Source organism: Filicampus tigris, chromosome 6, assembly GCF_054856515.1.
Source record: "Filicampus tigris isolate MCC_2025a chromosome 6, RoL_Ftig_1.0, whole genome shotgun sequence".
Lineage (NCBI taxonomy): Eukaryota > Metazoa > Chordata > Actinopteri > Syngnathiformes > Syngnathidae > Filicampus > Filicampus tigris.
This window is the reverse complement of record NC_141222.1, coordinates 25,877,665-25,903,697: the sequence shown is the minus strand read 5'-3', so window position 1 is coordinate 25,903,697 and position 26,033 is coordinate 25,877,665. Positions and strand designations below refer to the sequence as shown.

Below are 26,033 nucleotides of genomic sequence, written 5' to 3'. Positions count from 1 at the left end.
AGAGTAATATTTTGAGGAAAAACTGAAGAAAAAGTCACAAGAACTGTCAGGTTTTTTGTCATTTTTTTATTTGATTTGATTACACAAAAAGCTTGTAAATTTGAAAAATAGAGTAAAATTGAGTATTGTCACAAAACCTCTGTAATGTTCTCAAATATCTTGATGTAGCAGAACTTTACATCAAACTTGTCCAAAGTACAAATGGGTGTAATGTTACGAAAGAATTTCCCTACTTTCCAAGTATGAATTCAGATCAATTACTTTTTGTAAAAATGAAAAAATACAGTAACTGTTACTGGTAGTGGATGAGTTCAAATTGTCAGTAAAAGCCTGATGTTAGTACATCAATAAAATGATCTGTACCGGTAATTATACATTTAAAACATCTCATCTGTACATTTCCTTTAACAATTAGGTCCAATGAATTTTAAATTCTTGAGCGCAATCTGGTGCTTAAAGGGAAAAAGTGTCCATACTCCATACCATAAAAAAAAAACAACAACATACATTTAGAGGTACTTTTTTAACTATTGGGGGAAGGGGGAGGAGGGTGTTAGTATTAAATAGTTGGCATCCTGCACCTATAACCAATCGTATACATGGAATATTTATTAGCATTGACACAATGTACACATTAGAATTGACCAAGGCCACAAAATGGACTAAATTTGAGCATGCCATCAAAAACGGGTAATTTAATTCCATTCATTTACTGCCATGTATGTTTAAATTCATCAAGTGGAGTTGACAGTCACCAGCGAATATCCAGCCATAGAAAAAAATGGAGACCACCCTTTTTCCCTCAGTTTCCTGTTCATTTTAAATGCCTAGTACAATTAAAGGTACGTTTGTTTGGACCAATACATCAATGACATCCAAAATAGCACATGGGTTGAATTAAAGCGATTGAGACTTTCAAAAGGGTTTCTTAATAACCAAAATCACTTCAATAAATTCTTGCATAGCTATTTCATATATTGCGCAAAACTGTGCTTTTCGACATTCCGTGTTTTCTTTTGTCAGTTGCTCAACACACTTTTAGTGGCACAAAAAAAATAAAAACTTTAAATTTTTGCCATCGTTGTCTTGGTCAAGGCCACGTTCAACTCCACCCATGCAGTGAGTCATCGTCACGCACGACATTTCATTCTGACCTCAGTCGTTAAATCATCGCACCCGTTCTCGGTCTTATTGTGCAGTTTGATGTCACAAAATTTTTTTTAAAAACCCTAGTGTCACTCACTTTTCTGGTAGGTGTGTTTATTAGAAAAACCGTGTTCTATTACTTGAGAAGCAAGTCTACTCATGGTAGGTTCAGTACTTAGTCGCAGGACGCCGTATTCTCCGGGTCGTGAAAGTTGAGTCAAAACGCTCTAAAGCGGCTGGCAGTGAATGAATTAAATGGCGATTTCCATTGGCTGGGACACTCGGGAGGCGGGGCTGGTTGCTTGGTTGGCGACGGCGGTTTCACCAGGGCATGCAGGGGCTGGGGCAGTCGCGGATGTACGACTCCAGCGTGCCTGACGACACTTGCATCAGCGTAGTGTACGTCGTCAACTGCAGGTGCGTTAAAAAGGAACAAAATTGTCAGGGCGGCAGATTAGAAAGAAGACACACTCAACATCAAAAGATCAACGCTCGCCTTGTTGAGCACCGGCTTGGTGGACAGCACGTCGTAGAGCGTCTTCAGGGACACGTTCTGTCAAACGATAAGACGGCGTCACGTAACAGAAATCATTTATTGTGTGAAAATATAATTAGTTCTATGGAGAAAAGTGACACAAAAAAAGATGCAATTCTACGGGACTAGGACAAAAGTTGAACTGTTAACAGACGAAAATGTTTTGCAAAAAATATAATTGTATAAGAAAGAAAAAAGTCAATTTGGTCAAATTGGATGTTTCATTTTTGGGGGGAATTTCTCAGCAAAAATACAATTATCAACCCATTCAAACTGATCCGGGGTTCGATGGTTAAAAGGTAAATCAATCGTGGATTTGGGCTACGAGTCCAGCCGATACTTGACAGACTCGAAGTGGTCGGCGCGAGATTCAGAATACGTCTAAAATTACTGACGGTATTACCGTACACCGTGGTGTAATGAGACGGTAAAACGGTCAAAATTTCAATATCGCCCGGCCCTAGGGCAAAGCTCATTTTTTTTGGAAGAGATAATTCCTCATTGTACGAGAAAAAAAGGGCAAGTTTGCGTGATGGCATTGTCCTCACGGCGCGTGACGTTCGGTTCATGCACTTGACGGCGGGCGTCCGGCGGTCGTCCAGGAACAGCGGGTCCTTCCAGTGGTCGTAGTTTGTCTCCAGCACAAACCAGCGGCCCAGCTTCACATCGATCCTGCAGAGGGACGGAAAAAGAGAGAGAGAGAGAGAGATAAGGGGGAAAAAAAAAAAAAAAAAAAGCATGACACAATTTTGAATTGTTTTTGTAGTCAATCAGGTGATATGAATGCAAACGTTCGGTCATGCGGTTTGTGCAGTCATTCGTTGAGCAATAAAAGATTTCACAAGAGAATAAGCACTAAAGTCCACTTTGCTTCTCGTTTTGGCTTCCAAGTTCAAGTGTGCGTTTCCCTCCGCCAAGCGCGATCAACGAGCTTGCTGGTCCTTTCGACTCGTCAGACAAAAGGAACCATACGGAGAAAAAGGGTGAAATATAAAAGAAAATATTGACGAAAAAGTCTTCATTTTAAATAAAGTAGCATTTGGAATGACGTAGCACTTCTTCAAAAAATGAAGTCTGATTTGACTCTACAACAAAAATAAATCAAAATATATCGGTATCATGAATAAAGTGGTGTTTGTTCAAGAATTAAGTTGGATTTTAAAAAAGTAAAGCTGTGAACGTTTTTTTCCCAAGAAGCAAATAGACATTTTTCAGATAAAACTACAACAAAAAAAAAAAAAAATGGAAATATTAAAAGAAAAAATTAGTAATTTTACACGAATAGAGTGGCATATTTTCAAGAATTAATATTGGGTAAAAAAAAAAAAAAAAAACGTATCTCATGTCATAACTAAGTAAGCAAGTCATTTGTAAAAGAAGAACATGTGACCTACTCGAGGACATCCAGACTGGTGAGTCGGGATCTGGTGATGATGCAACCTTGCCCCGTGCTGTTGCCTCCCAGGATGAAGTAGGCGGGAGCCAGGAGCTTCGTCTGAGCCAACCGAAACTTGGCCTCCTCGTAGCTGCATCGCAAACCCGCAAGTCAGACAAACACAACACACAGCAGCTGTCTTTGGAAATGGCCCTAAAAATGGTCTTTAAAGTTCCGCTTCAAACCAAAATTAGCAGATCTGCCATTCGAGCATGGCTTCCTGTTTTTTTTGTTTTTTTTTGTGGGTCTACTGATGTCTACCAAATGTTATCTTACTAAGACAAACTGCCTTTTGGGGCTGAATTTTCAAATTAATTCTGGATGGCGTTCCAAGTCAAAATGGCAACTTTAAACCAAAATTGCAAACTTCATGTGTCTTTCCGGGGATGTGTTCCAGAGGCTTTTTTTTTTTATTTGGCTACTTGTTGATAGATATATGTGCCAATTGTCATGCTGCTAAGTAATAAAACTGGCTTCAGGGGTTGAGTTTTCAAAAACATTCCAGAGGGAGGAATTCGACTTTGATAGACCCGGCAAAATTAGCTTCAAGTGGCTACAAGAAACCAAAATGCCAGACTTTCGGTGCACTTCCGGTAATGGCCTTTTTTTTAATGGGATAGACTCATGGTCGACATGCCTACCAAATTACATGTTGTTAGGTCAAATTGGCTTCCAGGGCAAAATGTATTTTTAATAACCCAGTATGATACGTTTCTCTTTGAAGGCTCCTGGAAATGGTCAAAATGAGCCTAAAATGGCTGCTCCATGCAAAAATAGCCATTTCAAATCAAAACGGCAGGCTTGCCTTTTTGAGAATTTTTTTGTGGCTCTGCTCATTATGGACAAACCAAATTTCACTTTGTAAAGTGAAATTGGCTTCATTCGACTCTTTCAGTGTACTTCTGGAAATTGATTTTTAAGACTTTTTTGGGGGGGGGGAGGGTAAATAATTTTTTTATCTAATGTCATATTTGATAAGCGAAATTAGCTTCATGGGGCTAAATTCTTCCGGAAGAAAAACTCAAAATACCTGGTTGCATTTTCCAGTACAGAGCGAGTGAGGAAGCTCATCCAGACCCCATCTCGCTTCCCAAGAATCCACTCAAGGATGCCTACATGAGGACATAGCATCCGTTTCATAGTCATGCTAAATCAGGACAACAAAGTCGCAGTTCTAAATAGCCACCATTTTACATTTTACAATTACAAGGAAAATGCTCCGTGCTGGATTATACATAAAGGCAGAATACCAAGTCAGAATTCCAATTAAAAATAAATAAAAAGTCCTGCGAGAAGTGACTGACCGATATATCCTCCATCCAGACTGAAGCGTTCATTCATGGTGAGGGTGAATATTTTCTGACAAAGGAGACAACATAGGATCATTTCATAAAAAGTCTGCATAACATTGTTCAAACATCAGTTTTTTGTGGAATAAAAAAAATGAGAAAATACATTTTTAAACTTCTTCCGCCATTAATGTGACCTGACCTACTGCCTCTGCACAACCGATTTATTTATTTATTTATTTATTTTTTTTTTAAGTATTTTCAAGTAAGGAAAGAGAAGTTAACAACCCAGATAATGTCATCACATAAGAGCACAAAACCAACGAGAACAGCTGAACTTTATTTTGGGTTAAAAGGTGGCAGGTGTGTGCCGACGCCCACTTAACATGACTTTAAATGTGATTGGTTCATTCTGAACATAGCCACATACCCAGTTGGAAGGTCTGTTGTTTATTTTTACTTAACCTATCAAAAAGATCCACCGCCCCAATTCAGCTGTACATGTAATGGATCACAATAATGGAGGAATACATTTTGAAATGACTACCTTGAGCTAATGGACACATTTGAACAGGGGGGTGTAGACTTTTTATACCCACAGTGTGCACGTGTGCGCGTATGAACTTACAGGCTTGATGCCGGTCAGCATGCCGACGTAACCGGCAAAGTTGGTGGACTTGAATACGGTGTGGTTGTTCCTCACGAAGTCCACGTTGATCACTATAGACTTCAGCTGCTCACTCATGACCCAAGACTTGTTCTTCACATCCCATCTGAGACACACACACACACACACACACACACAGCGTAATTATGCTCAAATGTACAAATCCCAAAGACGTGACTTGGTCTAAACGTCACTCAAGAGATTTTGGCACGAGCATCAGGTGGAGATTTCAAATGGTCTTTTTTCGCAGTCACATGTTCCTAGGGAGAGAATGTGTTTCCACAACCCCATCTAGGGGACGCGGTGGGGCACTGGCCCGACTTGCCCCCAATGGAAAACAGGCAACTCTTACCCCATGAACAAACCAAAATCCAGGTTGCGACCATGCAGGAGGTTTCCTGTCAAAACAAAAAAGCATTTGGCTCACTTTTGACAACACCATTAACGGATTGATGATGATGATGATTCGATTACATCATTTTCCCATTCTGGGACTAATAAAGGTCATCTTGGAAGGAGGTGACTGACCTTTAGTGTCCTCTGCAACCACCGAGGTGCACACGGTAAACACCTCGTAGAAGATGTTAAACAGGACCACCTCGCCTAGAAAAATTCATTTTAAAAAATTAATAAAAAATATGTGGTGAACTAGGAAAGTAACCCGTGAGCACTTTACAGGGGCGGGGGAAATAACCAGAATTTAACATTCCAAAAAATGTCATAATACAACAAGAAAAACTCTAACCCACCAGAAAAAGGGCAAAATGAGACAAGATTTTTTTTGCTGATCCATGAGAAAAAGGTCTTAACTTTACATTGTAAAAATGACAATCGTACAAGAAAAAGATGTAATCAGAGATTTAAAAAAAAAAATCCTAATCTTACAAGATGAAAAATAAATTATAAATCAAAGCAATCCTACAAGAAAAAGGTTGTAATCCTTCACAAACGTTGTAATCTGAAAAAAAAGAAAAATCTATTTTTTAGTAATTGTTTTAAAAACCTACCCAAAAAACAATTCAAGAAAGAAAGAAAAAAACTTCTAATCCTAGAAGTAAATAAGGTCATAATCATACAAGAAAAAAAATAAAAATCCAAAGAGTTGAGGAAAAAAAAAAAATCCTACAAAAAAATATTTTAACTCTTAAAAGAGAAGTCTTTTAAGGGGGGGGGAATCCCACTAAATAGACACAATAAAGAAAAAATATATAACCCTAGCAAAAGGCCATAAACCCACAAGAAAGTAGTTCACCCAAAAAGTCCTAAGGTGAAAAAAAAAATCTACAAAAGCAAAGGTCAAGCAAGTAAGACAGTGGCAATCGCACACAAAAAAGTCGTAACTTTCGACAGAACAATCATATCGTGAAAAAAAAAAAAAAATGTGTCAAGAAAATGACACTGAACTCACCAAGCTAGCAATATGTGGTGTACCTAATGAAGTGACCGCTTACCGAGAGGAACTCCCGACACGGCCGCTATGCCTTTCATTTCGTCGCCAAACGGGTACGGGAGCGTGTTGGCAATCAAAGGCTGCCATGCAACATGAAAATGGACCACGGTTACAAACTATATGCACATCATTTATTTTGAGGAAAAAAAACCCCCAAAACAATTATTCACCAGAGTGACGTCCACCAGCTGGATGAGCTTCCCACCGGGAACAAAAGCGTTGGCCAAGTCTCGCACGGCCTGAATCATGCTCTTCAACTTGGATGCAAACAGTACGTTGAGACGCAAGAGCCAGACAATAACAACAATAATAAAATTACAATTGTAAAGATGATGACGACTGTGGAAAAAATATTGCACCTGTGTCTTTTTGTCGGTGATCACGGCTGTCCATCTGTCCTTGGGTGGCAAGTCCAGGTCCACAGTGTACCAGCTAACGGCGCCTTTAAACCTGAATTTCAATCAGGCTTTAAATGCAACATTTGGAACAAGTTCAATCAACACAGTCCAATAATTTACAATAATTATGCTATTACTGTCGCTCACCATGCTACAGTTTTCTATCGTTTTTCTGCTTTGTAATGCATTTTTCATTTTTGTTTTGAATCAGTCCCCATTTTTCGTGTAAAATGCTTATTGGAGGTTTATTTCTCCACCACCCCCCCCCCCCCCCAGAATATTTTAAATTTAGCTCATTTTCAAATATTTTTCTTAGTTGTAGCTTGTTGTTATCATATCTACGAAAAGCATAAAAAAACAAAAAACATACCTAATTTTCAGCTTTTATTTTATTCTGATTGATTTTGTACATGAACATTTTCAATTGCTGGCATTCAAACATTTTAGCCAAAACAATGTCACTTAGTATCATTATTTTCCTCCGTAGTAGTTTATTGCTATTATATCGCATTTTTACATTTTTCACTGTTCCGTGCTGCATTTTTACATATTGAATTGCCGTTCTAAGATAGATTTGTCGAAATATACAATTTCATGGCTACTTATAAGAACAAAACAAAATCAAAGCAATTGATGAACAAATTCAATGACATTAACTGTACTAATTCCCAAGAAAGATCTTTCAATTTCTATCATAAATCGTTTTCTACTTTTTCACCTACTTTGTGTTGCACTTTTAATTTGCACTGAAATGTTTTTAAAGTATTATCATATTAGTTCATGATTTCAAATGTTTTCTTAGTAATAACTTTATTTCCAAAAGGTGTGCTTACTTCAGGTGCAGTGTAAACAATATTGTACTTCCATCCGTATTTTGTCGCTCTCTCCGGTACTGTTTGTGCGTCGACTCAACACCAGAACATTGACTTTTGTCAGCCTTAGAATACTGTAAATTATTCATTTATTCAAATTATTTTGGGTGCATTTTCCATTTCTAGTTTGCACAAAATGAGGGCAAACTTCCAGCATTGTGCCTAACGAGGTGCACTTGAACGCACCATAACCTAACCATTACAAAACACATGCAAGACATCCCTTAATGACATTGTTTTGTGCACAATGACAACAAAAACATGACTGTGACTTACGTGGGCCCGCTCGGAGGATACATTGCTGTCCGACAGTCTTCTGTATACTGCAAATAAATAAATACAGAGTAATGAACATTATTCCAATAGTTACGTTTGAAGTGACAGTTTCTTCACGCTGCCTCAACGAGACAGTGACCAAAACACGAATGTAACTTACCGGCGGTACAAATTGTGACGACGTGGCCGCGCATAAAGCAGCTAAAATAAGAAAGCAAATGCGAGCCATTTTGTAAAAACTTGGCCGCTGATGGCAAAATGTTTTAAAATGACTCGAAAGGGGGGCCGTTTCTGTTTTTCTTGCCATGCAAAGCCGACTTACGTTCCACCAGGTGGGGGGGTCTGCGATGTCAATAAATGTGAATTAACGTTTTGTTGAGCAAAGTGATGGAAAAAGACGATTGTAGTAGGGTTTCACAGTTATACAAGAACGTTAAAATCGGTCGGCTTAAAAATGTAAGAGATATTGTCATTTAAAAAATGACTTAAAATTAAGTGAACCACCTTTTAATGGTTCCTTCCACGCGGAAGCGTGTAGGGGGTTGCCTTGGTATACTTGGCGGTTGCGACACCGAGAGGGGGAACCAAGGTTGATAAAAGTGAATAAAACACTCCCACACCAGTTAGTCGTAATGATAGTTGTCATTTGTTTAAATATTAATAACCACATGCTTAAATTGGGTTTTGGCCAAAGGAGCGGATACGTCTGGGTAAAATTGTATCGATGTGAAATTAAACTAAACACCCCTCTAAACACCATTGAGAAGCCAATGGTTCTTTCCACACGGAAGTAGCTCACGAGGGATGCTTTCGTTTTGCTTATCACACCGTGAGGAGAAACCGCAATCGATCAATTCTGATTCTAATAAATCGATGAAAAATTTAACACCCCTCCAAATACGGCTATGAAACAAGGTTAGAGTAGGTAGAAGTTAACATAGGTGTTCCTCCTCTTGATAAAAAGAAATTTTTAGCTATCTAAGTCCAAGCGTGAGACACGTTTTTAGCTAGATGAATGTAGACTATTAAAAATGATGTAAATTTGTACTATTGTAAAAATTGTGGGGGGAAAAATATATATATACACACAAATATTATTCAATGTTTGTTCAATGACGAAAATATGATCAATGAAAAATATGAAAACGTCATCTCTATTAGCGTGATGTTTCTTTCCACGCAGAACTGTCTTGTAAGGTTGCATTGATGTCACCACGAGGGGGGAATGGGAAGTCGAAAACATTGAATAAGGCACACATTGTATTCTTGTGCCAAATGTGGGTATATCAGGTCTGATAAAAGTGTGATTGCCTGAAATGAAACAACAGCCTCAATGCATTGAGTGACATAAAGACACTTGCACAACGCTTATGAAGAAAGTGCAATGTTTATGTGATTTTGACAAATGGCACTGAATCGTTGCTGAGGTGTTTTTAGGCCACCATTAACTATAGACTCACGACTTACAAAAAATATTTCATATTTTTGCGGTAGATTCACTTGAATCCTTTACCTACAAATAAAAATTATGCACAAAACACAAATGGGCAAGACCATGTTTATTAAAAAACAAACAAACAAACAAACAAACACAAACAAAACAGTTCACTTGCAGTATCGATCGGCTTTCATTTTGCTCCTCCTGTAATGATAAACATATGCCAACATCATGGCATGCATCACAAATATTAGTGAGTGTAAATGAAAGTGACGTGTGTGTAGCATGGTGTAAACATTTGTTTGGGCGGTACCTGTCGAGCAAAGCCTCGTGAAACTTTCCATCTAGTCTGGCTTTCTTCAGCAGGGATGGCTCCTCTTCGTTCACCCTGAGGCGACGGTCCTGGAAACTCTGAAACTTCTTCCTGTCAAGTCACATTTTTATTAAAATATAATTAATATAAAAAGATACAAGTAATAATATAAAAAAATATTCATTAAATAAATAATCCACAAGACAATACAAATCACATACCAAGCACACTCACAACCAATCACTCACACTTGATGCTTCAAATAAGCCTCGCCTCCCAAACTAAACTATTATTTTTAGCAATTTATTTTTTCCAACAGAAATATACATTTTTAAAACCCAGATTTTTGTTGGACATATTTTGTTATATATCCACACTTCTATTTCATTTGTAAACACAATTCTATCAAGCTGCAGTAAATTGCTGCAGCACAGGGACGAATAGTTGGTACTTGATTTTTTGCTAACCCCCCCTTCAAATACCTTTTATTTTTGCAGTTGAGACTCAAGCTGAAGGCTGGCCATTATCATCATCATCATCACAACAAACAAAAGGTCACGCGCGGACGAAAAGGAGAAGCTAGCAGTAAACGGTTGCTCCATGTGATGCGCGTCTTGATTGGCGCGTGTCGACTCGGAAGCGTGCTCGCGCACAAAGTGATGCAATTTGCTTGTCAACATGGTGTCAAGCGTGTGTGCGTGCGTGTGAGCGAAACCAACGCCGTGTCCAAAGTTGTTCGAGGTCATTTCAAACTACTTTTCTGGCTTTCCGAGCACCCTGCACATGAGATCAACTCTATACAATATTGACAGAAAACTACTGAGGGGTGCTTTGACTTTCTTGATGAGTAACTGTCATAATGCTATGCTTTATGCTCGAAAGGAAATATATCCTGTTCGGTGTACTCCGACCGCGTGGACTTAACAGTGAAGCAAAGTGATGAGCACAACGAGAAAAGCGCTGACTTGCACTAACGTGAATCCAAGTCTATTAGTCAGAGGCAAATCAAGTGCGGTGTAAAACGGAGCAGCCTGTGCGGAGTCAGCTGACCAGCCAATAGAGAGAAATAAAAGCGGCAGTAACGCAATTTGGACCGTGTTACAAGTTTTAAGTAAAGAAAGCAGCCCTCGTGAAAGAAAACTCTAAACCCCGAGAAAATATCATCAAAGCGAATGTCCACCATACTTACACGTAACTGAGCTCGCAGGACTTGACGTTGCCTCTGTCCTCGTCGGCGATGTCGTCTTTCGGCTTTGCGTCTCGCTCCACGCACGAGCGGATCTGCGATCGCGCAGACGCCCGCCGTTAAGAGGTCACGTGAGGGTTTGCGATGAACCGGCGACGCTCGCGCCTCACCTTCACCATCTCGGCGTCGCCCGCCGTCTTGCTCGTGGCCTCGATGTCGCCGCTGGCGCTGTACGAGATGAAGCAGTTGTTGGCGGCCAGGAGCGCCATCTTGCCCTGATCCGTCAGGAAACAATTGTTTTTTTTACGCTGAGGGCAGCTCTCACAAGGGCTACGCTACACTCAAAGACGGCCAAGTTGCCTTGAAACATTTTCGACTTGAGACACTAAAAGGCAAGACTCAATGCCTATGACTGAACGCTCATAGATGTAGTTGCTTTAAATATTCAACTCTCAAAGACGCTGAGAACGAGCTTTGTGGTCTTAAAAAAACTCACCCAAAGACTTTAATCCACGTGTCATTCCTAAAAACCTAACACTCAAACAGCCAAAGATGCTTAGTTGCCTTAAAAACTCAAAATGACAAAGACACTTGGTTTCTTGAAAGATTCAAGGACACATTCGGTCACTTGAAAAACAAAAACACTCAGATAGATACATCTTGTCTTGACAGCAATTGGTTGTTGTCATTTTAAGGCGCAAGCGAAGCGTGTTGGGAGTGTTTTCAAAGACACTTGACTGCCATATAAAAACTCAACCCACAAACATTTTTAGACAAAATCAAGGATGGAGTCACCTACTAAAGTCAACACTCAGACTTAATCAACGCTAAGTCACCTTATAGCTTCAACACTCAAATACCATCAGAGATGCTTAGCTACCTTAAAACCACACCGACTCATAACAACATTTGATCTCCTCAAAGACATTTCTCCACCTTAAAACTTCAACACTTCATACAATTTTGCCTTAAAAGCTCAGACACATACATACTTATTCACTTTAAGTCAGCAATCAAAAACACTTAAAAATGCTAAGTGAAAACTCAATACACAAAGACACGCGTTAACACCCCAACACATCACAACAACAAAGACCCTCAAAGATGCTTAGTCATCTTAAAAGTCAACACTGGCAACTTGTTCTCCTTAAAACACGGCAGTGGCCTTAAAAGCTCAAAGAGGTTTAGTCACCTAAAAACAGCAAACCTCAAAGGCACTAAGTGGCCTTAACATGAAGTTTAGCGAGTGGGGTGGTTAGCTACCGCTTGAAAAACGGGCTCCCACTGTTCTCTGGATCCGATGGCGTCGGAGCGGCCCACCACCAAGTTGTCTGCGTTGAGGCCCAGGTACTTCCCGTAGCCGGACTTCAAGGCTATCCTGGAAAGGGGCAAAGAGTACCGACGACAAAAGAGTCGGGATTTATGTTCATGATTTGGGGTTCATAGATTGGCAGAATAGATTGCGTCGTCACCTGCTATCTGAGAGCTTGACTGCAGTGAACTGTTCAGGGGGATCGGGTCCTTCGCCCTCTGAAACACAATAACAAAGAGTGTTTAGTGTAAACATTCTGCTGCAGTATTGTTAAAAAAAATGTGCATAATTTCTTCACACCTGCCTTCTAAGTCATTAATAATGCAAAAAGCTCCTCGAGGCTCGGGGGGGTGGCGGGGGAGGAGGGGTCACATGAAAAAAAAAAAAAAAAAAAGATTGCTTTTGCTTTTTGTTACTTTTGCAATACTTACTCGCCTTAAAACTCAAACTTCGAGGCACTCGCTTTCCTTGCAAACTCAAATTCAACCAAAGGCTCATAGCCTCCTTAAAACGTAACATTCAGACGCTTAGTTGCCTTAAAAAGTATAAAGTCACTGCCTAAATACTAACACTAAAAGATGACAAGTTGTCTTGAACCTCAAAAAGACCCAAAGACTCCAAGTCGCTATGAAAACTCAACACTCAAGACATTTTGTGGGTATGAAAATGTCTGGCAGTGAATGACTTAAAAGTATGTCATAAAAAAAAAACACACACACACACACACACACACACACAAACAAACAAAACAGTTAAAGACATTTAAAAGCAAAGCAAAAAAAAAAAAAAGCGGACTAAAATTAACACAAAAAACAACCAAGATTTTGAAAAAATGTATTTTAAAGATGCTTTGAAAGACATTAATCATAGGTATGGAAGGGGGGAAAAAAGCATCGATTTTAAAGTGGATTTAAAAGCATTTACAATCGGGCCTGACTTCACTTCTGTTAGCAGCTTCTTCCATTTGCATGCAGCATTACAGCTAAATGCGGCTTCACCATGTTTGTTTGGAACTCTGTCCTCCACTAACTGACCTGAATGTGCAGACCTCAAAGCCGTACAGGGTCATATTCAATTAGCATTCCCTTAATGTATTCACGAACCAAACCATTCAGTGATTAATAGACCAGTAGCAGAACTTGGACGTCTATTCCACAGCTGACTGCAAAATGCACTCAAAGGCACATGGTTGAATTAAAAACTCAGGAATGGACTGCATTTTCCATCAAAAATTCCACTGGAATTTGGGACCAGAGAAACTAAGTAGATGACCACGTCAACATTTTCAGCAGGATGTCCTCTATGTGCAGGAGTTACGAAATCTTTTTTTTTTTTTTTTTAAAGTGCAAAATAAGTCCTCTTTCCCCTTGTAAATTCCAGCTGGTGTGCTTCTTTGATCTCCTGGCAATGAGGAGAATGTGAGGAAGGAGACACACGGGGAATTGGGAGGGGTTGAGTCTCTCTGCAGTTTTCTAGCTCCTCTGATGAGCGCTTTAAAAAAAATATATATATAAAAATTGAACGCCGCTATGTGACGGCGGCAAATGCCTCCTCTCTACCCCCAGCCCCTCTCCCATCCTTGCCCCGGACTCGACCCCTCTTCGGCCACTCCGTCTTACATCTGCGTTAAGACATCGCAAAGCTGAATTTCTACATTGCTTCTAAGAAGTTAGAACACAGAAAACATCAGCAAAACATGTTTACGTTTCAAGTGAGATGTGTGCGTGTGCTGCTTTTCCTCCTTCATTCCTCAAATGGAGGACGTCACTCTCTAGTGGTGTGGCTGGTGGTGCGTCATCCACTTGGGAAATCAAAACTTAAATTAATTTAACTTCAATTAAAGCCTCTTAGTCACTTTGAAAACAGAAACTCAAAGACGACTGTATGAATAAACACCTCCCACAAATAAATGTCTCCATTCTGACACGATGAAAGGTAGGACCTAGAACGCAGTTTGCACTCATGGACATTCAAGGGGTTATTGCTGAGCCCGTTGGCACTCTGTTGATAACCAAAACAGCAGCACCAAACAAGGATCATTGACATTTTACTCTGTAAAAAATGCCCGCGGCTTCACCTGGGTGCGGCGCGCCGACCGTGAAAAGCCCCGTGTCCAGGGCGTGGATGTACGAATTGTTGTGCATCTCGATGGCGACCGTGCCCATGATGTCGCTAAAATGGCGGATGGCCCACCAACCGCCTGGCGATGAAAGAGAAAGAAATTGAATCCACATTTATAAACACACAACTGTATGTGAAATGTCAAGACTGGGTTGTGATTATCGTTAAAAAAATAGGACGTGCGCATACCGACAACATCCGGTTTGGATTCATCGTCTGCAGCCTTTCTCTTCTTATTTTTGTCCTTCTTCTTTTTCCTATTAATAACGGAATCAAGTGGAAACATTGGAAAGTGTAACTCAGTCCCATTTTCTATTTTTACCTTATAACATTTGGTTCCTTATTTATTCACGGAAAAAAAATAAAAGCACATATATATATACATATACACGTATATAAATACATCATGCAAACACACACACCACTGTGCACACATGTACAGTACACTCATCGATGGCGGATGCAGCATGTCATCGCCGAATTCGGTTAAAAAATACATAACCTTATCTCACTTCCACTTCTTGGTCTGCTTACTAATGTTTTCAGGCTTTGCAGTGACATGAACACATGAAAACCATATTACACAACAAGTACAACTAGTTTTGTTTTAACTCCATCACTACTACTTTAGCCTGTTAGCATTTAGCACAAATGGCTGAAGCCCCAACCAAATCGACATCGTCATTTCAAGCCACGCCGCTGTATCTACCTCGGAGATGTCTTGACTTACCCTTTATTTTGTCCCTTCAGAACCAATTTGGTTGATTTAACGCTGGAATATTCCGCCATTGTGTTATAAGTGAGACTATTACCAAGATAGCGATGCTACGCAGACGGAGGCGGAAATTTGTGACAACAAATACGGCGGCCGCAGAGGCACAGCCAATTTCGAGCTCGACTTTCTCCTTGAAGCGCACAACCTGCTCTTTAAGTAAAACACATTTTAACACCCCAATGTAAAACTCGTAGATGACTTGCTGTAATGTCATTCTTAGGCTTTCCTAATTTAATGTTAATTATCTTAAGTATGTTGTACAATCGGTTTAATCACAGTTTTCTGCTCCACATTGCATAACCCTAACTCTAAATAGAAATGTTCATGATAACAACTGAAAAACAACAGATCATTTGTAAAATTACACATTGTGTATTTTTTCCAGATAAGGGTTAGAATTTGGTATTTTGATTTTGTCTAATTCTCAATCATTTAATGAGAATCTTAAAGGCGGTTGAATTTACCTCTATCCGTTAAAGCCCAAATGTGCAGTAAAGTCAGAAAATGCCAAATGAATTTAAGCAAAGTAATTAAACATTATACAAAAATAAAGCATGAAAAAAAGATTTCTATTTCATATATTTGACAAAAATCACAGTTTTTCCGAAGTGAGAGGCTGACGAGCTCAAAACCGGAAGTGGGACGTCATTAAAAGAACAACGTTGGCAGCGCTCAATGGGGAAACTGTATAAAGCCACCCAGAAACGGACTCAGAAAGTGATATTTCGAAAGTATATGAAGGGATCCAGATGTTTGAAGAGCTGGAGGAAGAGGAGGTTGTTGGCATAATGCATGTTGGACCGCACGTACGAGCCATATGCTCAGGTTGAGGAAAACGTTGTTCCCGAAAAACACCTGACACGGAGTTGAGACGAGACCCACTGACATGAGGAATGGCAAGCTAAATAGTCTACGATTAAAAGCCTAGCATTATTGTTTGAAATTCGATGCTGTGCCGTGCTGTAAATTACGCACGATAAGATTACCTATTGATTCCAACAAAGTCATGCCACCTCATGCGTAGGGCAGTGGCTCCCTCCGATGGGCTGCTTTTTACTGTTTACAATGTCTTGCAACCAATCGGGAGATGTAAACGAGACGTTTTGTTTCAAGTGTTTATTTCAGAATTCAACAGGTATGCAGTTGAACAGTTCAATGTTGCTTCTGACGGATCTGCAGACAGGAAAAACGAAATCACTGGACTGGCATTGCCCGGACGGCCACAGCTGGAATCGGGAGTGGGTTAAAGTGGAAATAAGTCAAACTGTAACACAAACTGGTCCGTTTACGTGCCCTATTCTTGTCTTTTGGCCACTGAAACAACTGTTAGCTTGAATGTGAACAATGCATCGCCACACAGCGCCGAGGCATAAAAATATTTAAATAAGATAAATGAAGAAGAAAAAAAAAAAAATAATAAGAATGACAAAGAGCGGCAAGCGTGACAATACAATGGGCGACTGGCGACTCGAGCTCTTCCAATGACGCCACTCGCCGAAGATTACCGGAGATTGCCGAACATTTGCATTTTCGTTGTTAAGCGCATTGCTATAGGTCTAACTATGAATCTGGGTGGGTTGCGTCAGAAAAACTAACAAAAGTATGCTGAAAATAGTTTTAGCCGTCAAAATATGATATCAAAGGAGGGTTGCCCAAGTTTACTTCACACTTAGTCTTTAAGTAGACCTCGCATTGAAACACTTTATGACAGTGGACAATATGTCAATTGTCAGGTTAGGATTTTTGCAGGCAGCAGCCACGCATCATAGGTGTAAATCCTCTTTGAGCTCCATTTTCCAAATAACCAGCAGGGCAACTTGTCCTCCACAATGACTGCACGGGCCGTGCTGCAGTTGCAGAGCCAAAGCTGCGTGAAGCAGAGAAATAGCGCGCTCCAGTCCGCCGTGAAAACCATTAAGGCTGACCCCCACTCTTACCGTGTTACAATAAAAGAGCTCATCTTTACTTAAAAGAAAAAAGAAGCGACATGAGGAAAGATCTTGATGCGGCGGAGAATAATGAAAACTACAAAAAATCCCCGCAGGGGGTGTTACTAATTAGGTTCCTACATAGCTCATTACGGGAATTAGCTCGCATTTTGCTTCCGTTTTGTCAACCGTTAATGTGTTCAATTACTTTACACACGCTAACTGGCATTTTCAAATTATGTTCACGTAGAAGCAGAGGTGAGACAGGCTAATAATCCCCATGATGCATATTCATAATGTCTAATAATGTTATCGAATAAGGAGGGCTAATAAACGTCTTTATCGTGAGCTGGAGCCTATTCCATGCCGAGTTGCGGTGATCACCAGTCAATAGTGTTGTATTTGAAGCTACTTTCTGACATCCTTCCATCTTTCATCCATTCTTCCGGGCATTCGTTTCTGTAGCGCTTGTTGTCACTAGGCATGCTGGTGAGCTGGAGCAACACACATTCACTAAAAATAATTATTTGGAGTCTTGAGATAATCTTCCCGGAATGTTTTTGGGAGTGGGGGATCGAATCCAGAACCTCTTGACTGTAATGCAGACGCGCTCACCACTTTTCACAATGTTGCCCGGCACGCATTCAACACTCGTCAATGTATTCACGTGACTCCTGGACGACTTGTAGTACCGCATGACGTCGGTAGGTGGCAGTATACACACACACGCATTCTGGTTCATTGGCTTTTTTAAGAGCAATGCATGAAGACTGTTTCCTTTTTTAATTTTATTTTCTTCCCCAAGTCATCCAAAGCCTTAATGGCAATAACTCTGAACTCATTTTAAATGCGATACACAGACTGCCCTTATTAAGACACACTCATGGTCTAAAGGTGACACATTATCAAAAAAAGTGACTTTTTAATTGCTTGTGTACATCGTTTTGGTGTCTGGAGTGCCCGCCCACCAATCAAGTGTTAAATCCAACGAATTAAAACAAATACATACACGAATGAGTTAAATACAATCTTTTGTGAGTTTTCTCTTTCACAAAATCCTTCTGTAAGTAAGCCGTTCAGAATTTTCCCAGATTGTGAGATCATCTAGCTGCTAGGTTTGACTTTTTTAAGTGACAGCCAGACTCCGCGCAAACACCATCATGTCAAAGCCAAAAGGTAAGCAGGGCTGCAGTGTCAGCATCGATTCGCATCGGCTAATCAGATTAGCTATCAGCGCTGTAAGAATGATCTTCTAATAACATGATAAACACAAACTGGATTGCTCGGTGAAAATTGATCAAGCAGTGTGTGCGTGTGGTTATTTGTCTTTGTGTCCGCTGCATGCTCCACATACACGGATCTGCAGACGAGTGCAAATTGGCAGCTTCGAGATGAATTGCTGCATCCACTGGTGAATATACACGTCAACATGGTGCATGGCTTTCTATGTTTTCCGATATGTCTGCTGCATGTACCACATGTACAGAGCTGCTCCACTAATTCAGTGTTCCCCAAACTTTATTGAGCCAAGGCACATAGTTGACATCGGAAAAAAAAAATGTCACGGCATACCACCCGTCAGAACGATCTACAAAAAGTGAATATACAGGTTAAATGATGTGCCTTCTGTCATCTAGTGGAAGAGCATAATATTTTATTGGAAAAATATACTTTGGGGTCAAAATAATTTGGATTTGCAACAGACAAAAAAAAAAAAAACAGGCTAATTTTGTTGATTTGCTGGCTGGCATAGTTGCGGGTGTGGGGGGGGGGGCGTGAATAATTGAAAAAGGCTTCAGTGTATTTTTAAACAGCTTTTTACATTCATAATGCAGACACTTGAATCCCAGTGACACTGACACGCGGCTGCTGCTCATCATCATCATCATCATCATCGTCATCATCATCATTATCACCGCAGCCATCTGGTAGTAAAACTACATCGCTGCACCGACACAGACGACCCTCATAGCTATCTACGTGATCAGCTTTAAGGACTATAACGTCAGGTGCTCAAAGCTAAAAGTCCCAAACTGAAAACCAGACGGACGAATGCAGGATCCACAGAAAGCAACGCGGTCGTCCACGCCGGTCAGTTGAAATCATCAAAAATCAAAATCGAAGATGAGACCTTGTGGTCGTCCTCACAGTCAGCTGAGTGCGTGAAAAATCCAAACATGGCTCGCATCTTGAAAACCTTGAAACTGCTCATTTGAATCCGCAACTGTGACGAGCCAACAACATGTCTCACGCCTTGTTTGTGTGGAAAACCAATTACATACTTCCCACAGAGTGGCCCAGGTTATGTACTGTACGTGCGTGCGTGCGTGTGTGTGTGTGTGTTACAAAGAGACACCCTGCGATATATCGCGGATAAAGGCTTTTGGCGCACACCCCGTCATGACGCCGTCATTACCATATGCTAATATGTTACTCAAGTCTCATTGCAGCATGGACAGAGTGAGAGAGAGAGAGAGACAGAGAGAGCTGTGCCAAAAGGGATCGAGCGCTGAGTTATTTATACTCGGCACATTGGTTTTAGGATTTGACCTAGCAAGTTGGGTCTAGATCTAACAAACTGTAAAAACCACCCATACCGAGGAGTTAGAGCTACCAAGAAATAGGTTAGCAGGTTATCAGTGTAGCTGTGGTTAAAAACCGATAAAAAAAAAAAAATTATCAACAATTTCTAAGAAGAAGAAGCAACTTTCCCCTGAAAGGGACGACAACAATGAGTCATTTACTTCAACTTCACAACCGTCCAAAATTGCCACCAGCTTCAGGTCTTCCGCCCGTGCGATTCTAATCCCAATCTGATGGGTCAAAATAATGAACCCAAATTTGGGCAGAAGTAACCCAATGTGCTCAAAGTCCACAGCTAGCCAGCGAGCGGGTTAGGAAAACAACCCAGTGTATGCGTTTCTGCTCTGTCTGTTCGACTAGCAGTTGTTTGAAGGTTTGTAATAGCCGCAGTTGCTATGCTAATCCCCACGAGGCTATCTGTGCCATTATATGCTAGCATTAAGTTTTGCAGACTTTTAGATGAAATATACGTTTTGATTGAACATTGTTGGGGTTCCAACATACAATTATTATCTTTTGTTTAGTGATCTTCAACTGCGAACTACATGATTAGCTCTGCAAAGAAGGGCAGTTAAAGCTTGAAAACAGATTACATGCATCCATGTTGAAATCTCTAGTCTACCTAGTCTCTTTTTCAATTCCAATCGGTACTGGCAAAAAAAAAAAAAAAAAGCATGTGATAATGCGAACACGACGCGGTGTCCCGCCAGTCAGAAATGACATGAACAACTTGGTCAGGCCCCCCCCACACACATTTAACATTCAACGCGGTTGGCGGCGCCTGGTTAAAAAAAAAAAAAAAAAAAAAAAGCAAATGAATGAAAATGAGCTTTTGAGGATTCCTAGCGTGCCAGCTAATCGACTCGGCACAAAGAAGAATGGGAAAATAATTAGACGCTAATTAAATGCCAAAGCCGAGCCAATTAATTTTCCTTGTTGTTCGTCATCAATTTTGCCATATTGGAGGGAAAAAGAAATCCAGTTGAGGTGGTTGCTAAATAATGAGAGCACTCGAGAGAGACCGGCAGAGAGAGCGATTGAAAGAGAAAGCGAGAGACTGCATAGACCACGGCTCAAAAGTTTGTCAAACCAATCAATGAATTGATTGTCAAAAACGTTGCCCGTTGTCAGTTAATCAAGCAATTGGAACAAAATGGAGTGCACCGCTTGACTAATAAACTGAACGACTGAATTACTGACCACCTGACAGACTGAGTGGGTGACTCATGAACTGGCCAACTTCTCGACTTACCCACCAAGTGACCGACTCATTCGCTTACCCCGACAATCTGAAATATTAAACATGGTCAACATTTACTACCTACAAATACCGCTACTCTGTTTACACCAACATATGGATACTTCGTTCGAGTGTCAGGTGCCTAAACTTGTCCGCGTTTTCCTCAGCCTCGTAACAAGCCGAGATTCACGGCCTAATCTTGATCTTCGACTCAAAAGCTGTGATGATCTGGAAACCAGATGCAACGTCACCGCCAACTGACGACTATTTGTCATCACCGTTACGTAGAAGCGTACATTTCGACGACGAGCTGGCCGAGACCCTCTTCCGCGCCTAGCCGTTGACAACCGTGGCGGTAAACGCTCGCATTGCACTTGATGAAGATAAACGTCCACGGCAGTCATTGACTTAACAGCATGGCTTTGAATTGGCTTTCGGTGGACTGTTTTTTTTTTCTTTTTGCCCTTCTTGTGACTCGCGCCTTTAAAATCTCTTACGCGTTTGCCCTTGGACTTGCGTTTGCGCGTTAAACCGAGAGGCAGATTGATCACGACGACTTTGAAGGCAGACTCACGGTCGTTCGAGACGACCGTTCGTCCCGAGTTGTCCCGGACAAATCAATGGAAGGCCGACGGCATCGCTCGTGAATATTCCCGCCACGTCCAGGGCTGCGGCGCCCTGTCGGGACCTTGCCCAGAGGACGCCCGCGGGGGCCACCGAGCGACCAATAGCGCCTCGGCCTGCGAGGGTCGCCGGTAATTACGGATTTTTCATTAGGCGGCGAGGGGACGCCGGTGTGACCGGCGGGGCCGTGGATGGACGCCCGGCACTTTCCCGCCCTTTGCACCCATCAGCCTGCTGCGTTTAAAATTATTGACTTACGTGGTGAATAGTCGCGGTAAAGTCAAGTGCTTAGGGGCGGGGGATGGTTTTCAACATAAAACGTGCATTTGAGTTGCTGAACAGTTGTAACACTCAGGTTGCTTTTAAAATAAATGTATTAAGGGGAAGTCAACGCAAGCATTTTTTTTCTCAAGAATATGTTCTATGCAAGCCCACTAGTTGAAACAGGGCATTCTGATAAATATTGCGTTTGTGGAATAAGTGTTAATCCACTTGTTTTTGGTCATCTCTGGGGGCAGCCATTTTGTCTTCTGTCGACTGAAAATGACGTCACAACTGCACACAACGACCAATCACGGCTCAGATTCAGAAAACAGGTTAGCCGTGATTGGTTGTTGTGTGCAGTTGTGATGTCATTTTCAGTCGACAGAAGACAAAATGGCCGCCCCCAGAGATGGCTAAAAACGAGCGCATTTTGCTGCTTAACTCAAATTGCACAAATGCTAAATTAATCAGAATGCCGTGTTTCAACTAGTGGGCCTGCTGGGAACATATTCTTGAATAAAAGATGTTTGGGTTGACTTCCCATACAAAAAAATCTATGGAGGAAAACAAGGGAAAAAAATGTAACCTATATCTTTTTAAATCTGTAAATCTTTGTAAAAAATATTTCAAAACATGATAGTAAACATGATTAAAACCAACATTACAAAGGTAAATCACATACATGTACATACTGTATTACAACTGTAAAATTTAGAAAAAAAAAATCCATCATATTTTTTTAATCACATGGGTAAAATTATAATTACACAATATCATTAAAAGTAATTTTTTTTAGGGTTTTGGGAAAAAATCCGTCACCCCAAAATGATGAATACATGTGTAAAATTATTGAAAACAGCAATTATTGATAATAAAGCAAAAGATGAAATATTTGCTGTAAATTGCTTTAATCCACAAAGATTAAGAAACAAAAATACTGTTACCTATACAAAACTGAAGAAAAAGAACAAAAATTATTGGTGGCATACTAGAAAATATAAATGAAAAAAACAAACTAAGTCAACCAAAAAGCAAACACAAATCACCCATACAACATCACTCAAGGCAACTTTGCAAATGCATTTCCCTCAATGCACTGGATGTTGGCAAGCCGTGATTTTAGTCACGTGACTCAGGATGTCCTGGCCTCAGCCGTCCTCTCTGATTGGCATCCAATTAGACGGCCGTAAAGTAGATGAGAGAGCGAGTTAAGAGGAAGCGGTCCCAGCGACGATGGGCGGATAATGAAAGAGGACGCGGATGGAGGAGGACGTGCAGAGGACGGGGAAGGTGTGGACTCACTTCACGGCAAACACCAAAGGCAACCATTCAAAGTTTCATGCTTTTAACTTGGTACTAGTAACACGCTTTTGATTAAGCCTGCACCATTTTGAAAAATAATTCGTTGCGTTTCCCCCACCCACCCCTCAATATTGCGATTGCGATTTAATCTTTTTTTTTCAAGGTCCTCTTCCCATGTATTAAACCAACACAAGCAACAAATTCATCTGTGGTACACTAAAGAAAGTCTGATTTATTACACATAAATGTTTAGGATTACATTCAAATAAAGGCAAATAAAACCTAAACATAAATACAGAATTCAATAAAAATAGATTTATTATTATTTTTCTGCATAAACATATAACCATCAGATACCGTGATTCGGATTATTTATGGATTTGGCTTTGAAAAAAAAAAAAAAAAAAAATCACCCTTTTTTTTTTTCTTCAATGCATTTAATGGCCATTAATCATATGCATATTTTTGCTATTCAGGTATCAGTGGCCTTATTTTAAGCAAAAAAATTTGACATTGAGCAAATCTTCCTCACCAGTAGTTGGCCCTATATCGCACAGAGTCATCATCTGTGTCACCAAGAAAGGTCTTTGTTCACAATTTTGTCATTGTGTGAAATGAAATGAAATCTACCAAAAGTACTAGAGGTATCGGTACTCAGTATCGGTGAGTACTCAAAGAGTGAATACTCGTACTGGCCTGAAAAAATTGGTATTGAAAATCCCTAGTAATAATAGAACATAACTAAATCTTTTTAAAATGAGTATAAAACTGTATTGGGTAAAAATCTGGGCTGTGATTGACTAAAATTAGATGCCTGCATGCCGGAATTTAGTGGGAGTCCGTTCATGACTTATTGTCACGCTTTGTTTTTTCCTATTTTCTATCCTTGTAATTTACACTTATGAGCCACAAGCCAGGCCATCATAAAGTCTCCAATTGGATGTTGTGGATGACATGTAAACAATCAACAATGGCTGGTTGATTTGCAACGACCTCCTCCTACACGTGGAGACTCAAATACACTCCACAGCCATCCAGAGACAACACAAATGCAGCCATTAGAGGACAACATTATGAGAGTTCTTCAAGATACCGGCCGTCATTCGGCTAATTATTATTTTCTTGCGTAGCTCGATGCGGACAAACAATGCAAAACGGCAGTGACATGCTAATGGTTAGCATAGATAGTCACGGTTTTAGAAGCAATGAACACCCTAACCCAACAATAGTACTCACCGGCATATGTCATGATCTGGAGGTTTGTCTTGTTTTGAATACATTCAGTTTTGTTTCATGTCATGTCTTGTTTTCTTGTGGTTTGTTTTGGTGCCCTCCCTCGGCCACTCCTCGCGTCTTGTCCAGGTGTCCCTCGTTGTCTCGTCTCGTTAGTGTTGTTGTTTGTTTGTTACTTTGTTTCTACTTTTTGAGACTTCCGTTTATTTCTTTATTTTTTGGACGATTCCAAAGTGTTAAATTATTAGAAACAGTTCATACAATAATACATTCAAAACTGAAAAACCGAAAAAAAGAAAAATACATGACTATGAGAAGTGAAAAAAGAATGAAAAACAGTTAACTCAGTTCATTTAAAAATCCCCAAATCATTAAATCAAAGGAACACAATAAAATAAAAACAAAGTTGATTTTTACTTTCGAAAAACAACTCCATAGGTGTCTGTGGGAAAGTGATTAGGAAAATAAATCCTCCACAACTGAAAATGACTGTTTGTCAGTTTGTTAGCCAGCGGGACCTCGCGCTTGGACGACTTCTATGCAAAAAGGCACAAATGGTCAAAATTGCCGCATGTTCGCCGCATGAAAGAGGCAAGCGAGTCTCATCCCGGTGGCGGCTGTGATTAAAACAGATGGGCGACATGATTGGCGGCGCCGTGTTAATTAATGTCATGAGCATTGGCGGCGGTGAACGGCCGCACTGCACCACCGCCTCTCCTCAAGGTTGACTCGCACCGTATTTTTTTTTGCCCCGGTTGCTTGTTTACCCGCCAGATTTTTACTGTGCCGTAACTCTTTGTTTATTAGCATATACACAACGTCTATAAAAAGTGCGTCGGAGGAGTGATGAGAACGATGGCATTAGCTCGCGGTGCCACTTCCTGTCGCACTGCGAAGCTCGGCTGCCGGGAAATCTCCCCAGAAATCTGAAATATGCTTCACATTGTTGACCTATCGGATGCCTCCCCCATCTGTGGTTGAGCAAATACACGCTGCTGGCCACTTGTTTGTTTGTCATAGCAAAATAGCCATGACATTAAAGTGAGTTAATGAGGAAGTGGAATATAGTGTAGCATGTAAAGAGGTTGGAATGAATGAATGACTGAATGAATGGATGAAAGAAGGGAATGTGATGCTATTTAATCCATAAAACGGTTCCTAATTGGATTAAGCTTTGATGTCAAACCCAGTTTGATTGATGGGCGGAGCTTCTGGGGTGTAAGCGGATACCTTTTGCATAATCATTAAGAAGTAACTTTAGCTATTTATTCTTCTGCCCTATAAATAACCAAGCAGGAAAGGTTTGATCACGTGCGGAATTTTGGATTGCCGTAGGTACAAGTTTGTATTTTCGTTTTCCTGGCAACTTCCGGAATTGTCCACATCAAAGAAATTCACTTCACTAGCTAGCTGAGTAAGCAACTAACTGGGTGACTGACTAACTGACTGAATGCGTGGTTGACTTATAATTGACTTGACTGACTGACTGACTAATTGGCTGGTTGACTAACTAAATGAATGAATAGGCTTACTGATTAACGACTTTCCAGCCACCGATCTTCAGGCTAACTGACTAATGAGCTACCTGACGGACCGACTAACTAACTATCCAACAAACGACCACCTAACTAAGCGATTGCAGAATT

General features: G+C 40.5%; 2 protein-coding genes across 3 annotated transcripts; both read right to left on the bottom strand.

The window, feature by feature from the left end:
* Nucleotides 1–46: 46 nt before the first annotated feature.
* asah1b (N-acylsphingosine amidohydrolase (acid ceramidase) 1b) lies at nucleotides 47–8,495 on the bottom strand. Its single transcript, XM_086032526.1, has 14 exons — nucleotides 8,229–8,495; nucleotides 8,069–8,115; nucleotides 6,882–6,972; nucleotides 6,693–6,779; nucleotides 6,524–6,602; nucleotides 5,601–5,675; nucleotides 5,425–5,470; nucleotides 5,034–5,178; nucleotides 4,421–4,475; nucleotides 4,147–4,228; nucleotides 3,076–3,207; nucleotides 2,230–2,353; nucleotides 1,643–1,699; nucleotides 47–1,557 (listed from the first exon to the last, which is right to left on the bottom strand). The coding sequence occupies exons 1-14, from the start codon at nucleotides 8,373–8,375 to the stop codon at nucleotides 1,468–1,470; spliced, it is 1,257 nt and encodes a 418-aa protein (XP_085888652.1). The 5' UTR covers nucleotides 8,376–8,495; the 3' UTR covers nucleotides 47–1,467.
* A 1,117-nt stretch (nucleotides 8,496–9,612) lies between these two features.
* frg1 (FSHD region gene 1) lies at nucleotides 9,613–24,516 on the bottom strand. Of its 2 annotated transcripts, none has more exons than XM_086034637.1 (9): nucleotides 24,391–24,516; nucleotides 14,628–14,695; nucleotides 14,395–14,517; nucleotides 12,478–12,535; nucleotides 12,269–12,383; nucleotides 11,176–11,280; nucleotides 11,009–11,100; nucleotides 9,820–9,930; nucleotides 9,613–9,710 (listed from the first exon to the last, which is right to left on the bottom strand). In XM_086034637.1, the coding sequence occupies exons 1-9, from the start codon at nucleotides 24,432–24,434 to the stop codon at nucleotides 9,674–9,676; spliced, it is 753 nt and encodes a 250-aa protein (XP_085890763.1). In that variant the 5' UTR covers nucleotides 24,435–24,516; the 3' UTR covers nucleotides 9,613–9,673. The 2 variants fall into 2 exon arrangements, with proteins under 2 accessions (XP_085890763.1, XP_085890762.1); XM_086034636.1 differs by lacking the exon at nucleotides 24,391–24,516 and adding an exon at nucleotides 15,169–15,339.
* Between the last annotated feature and the right edge of the window lie 1,517 nt (nucleotides 24,517–26,033).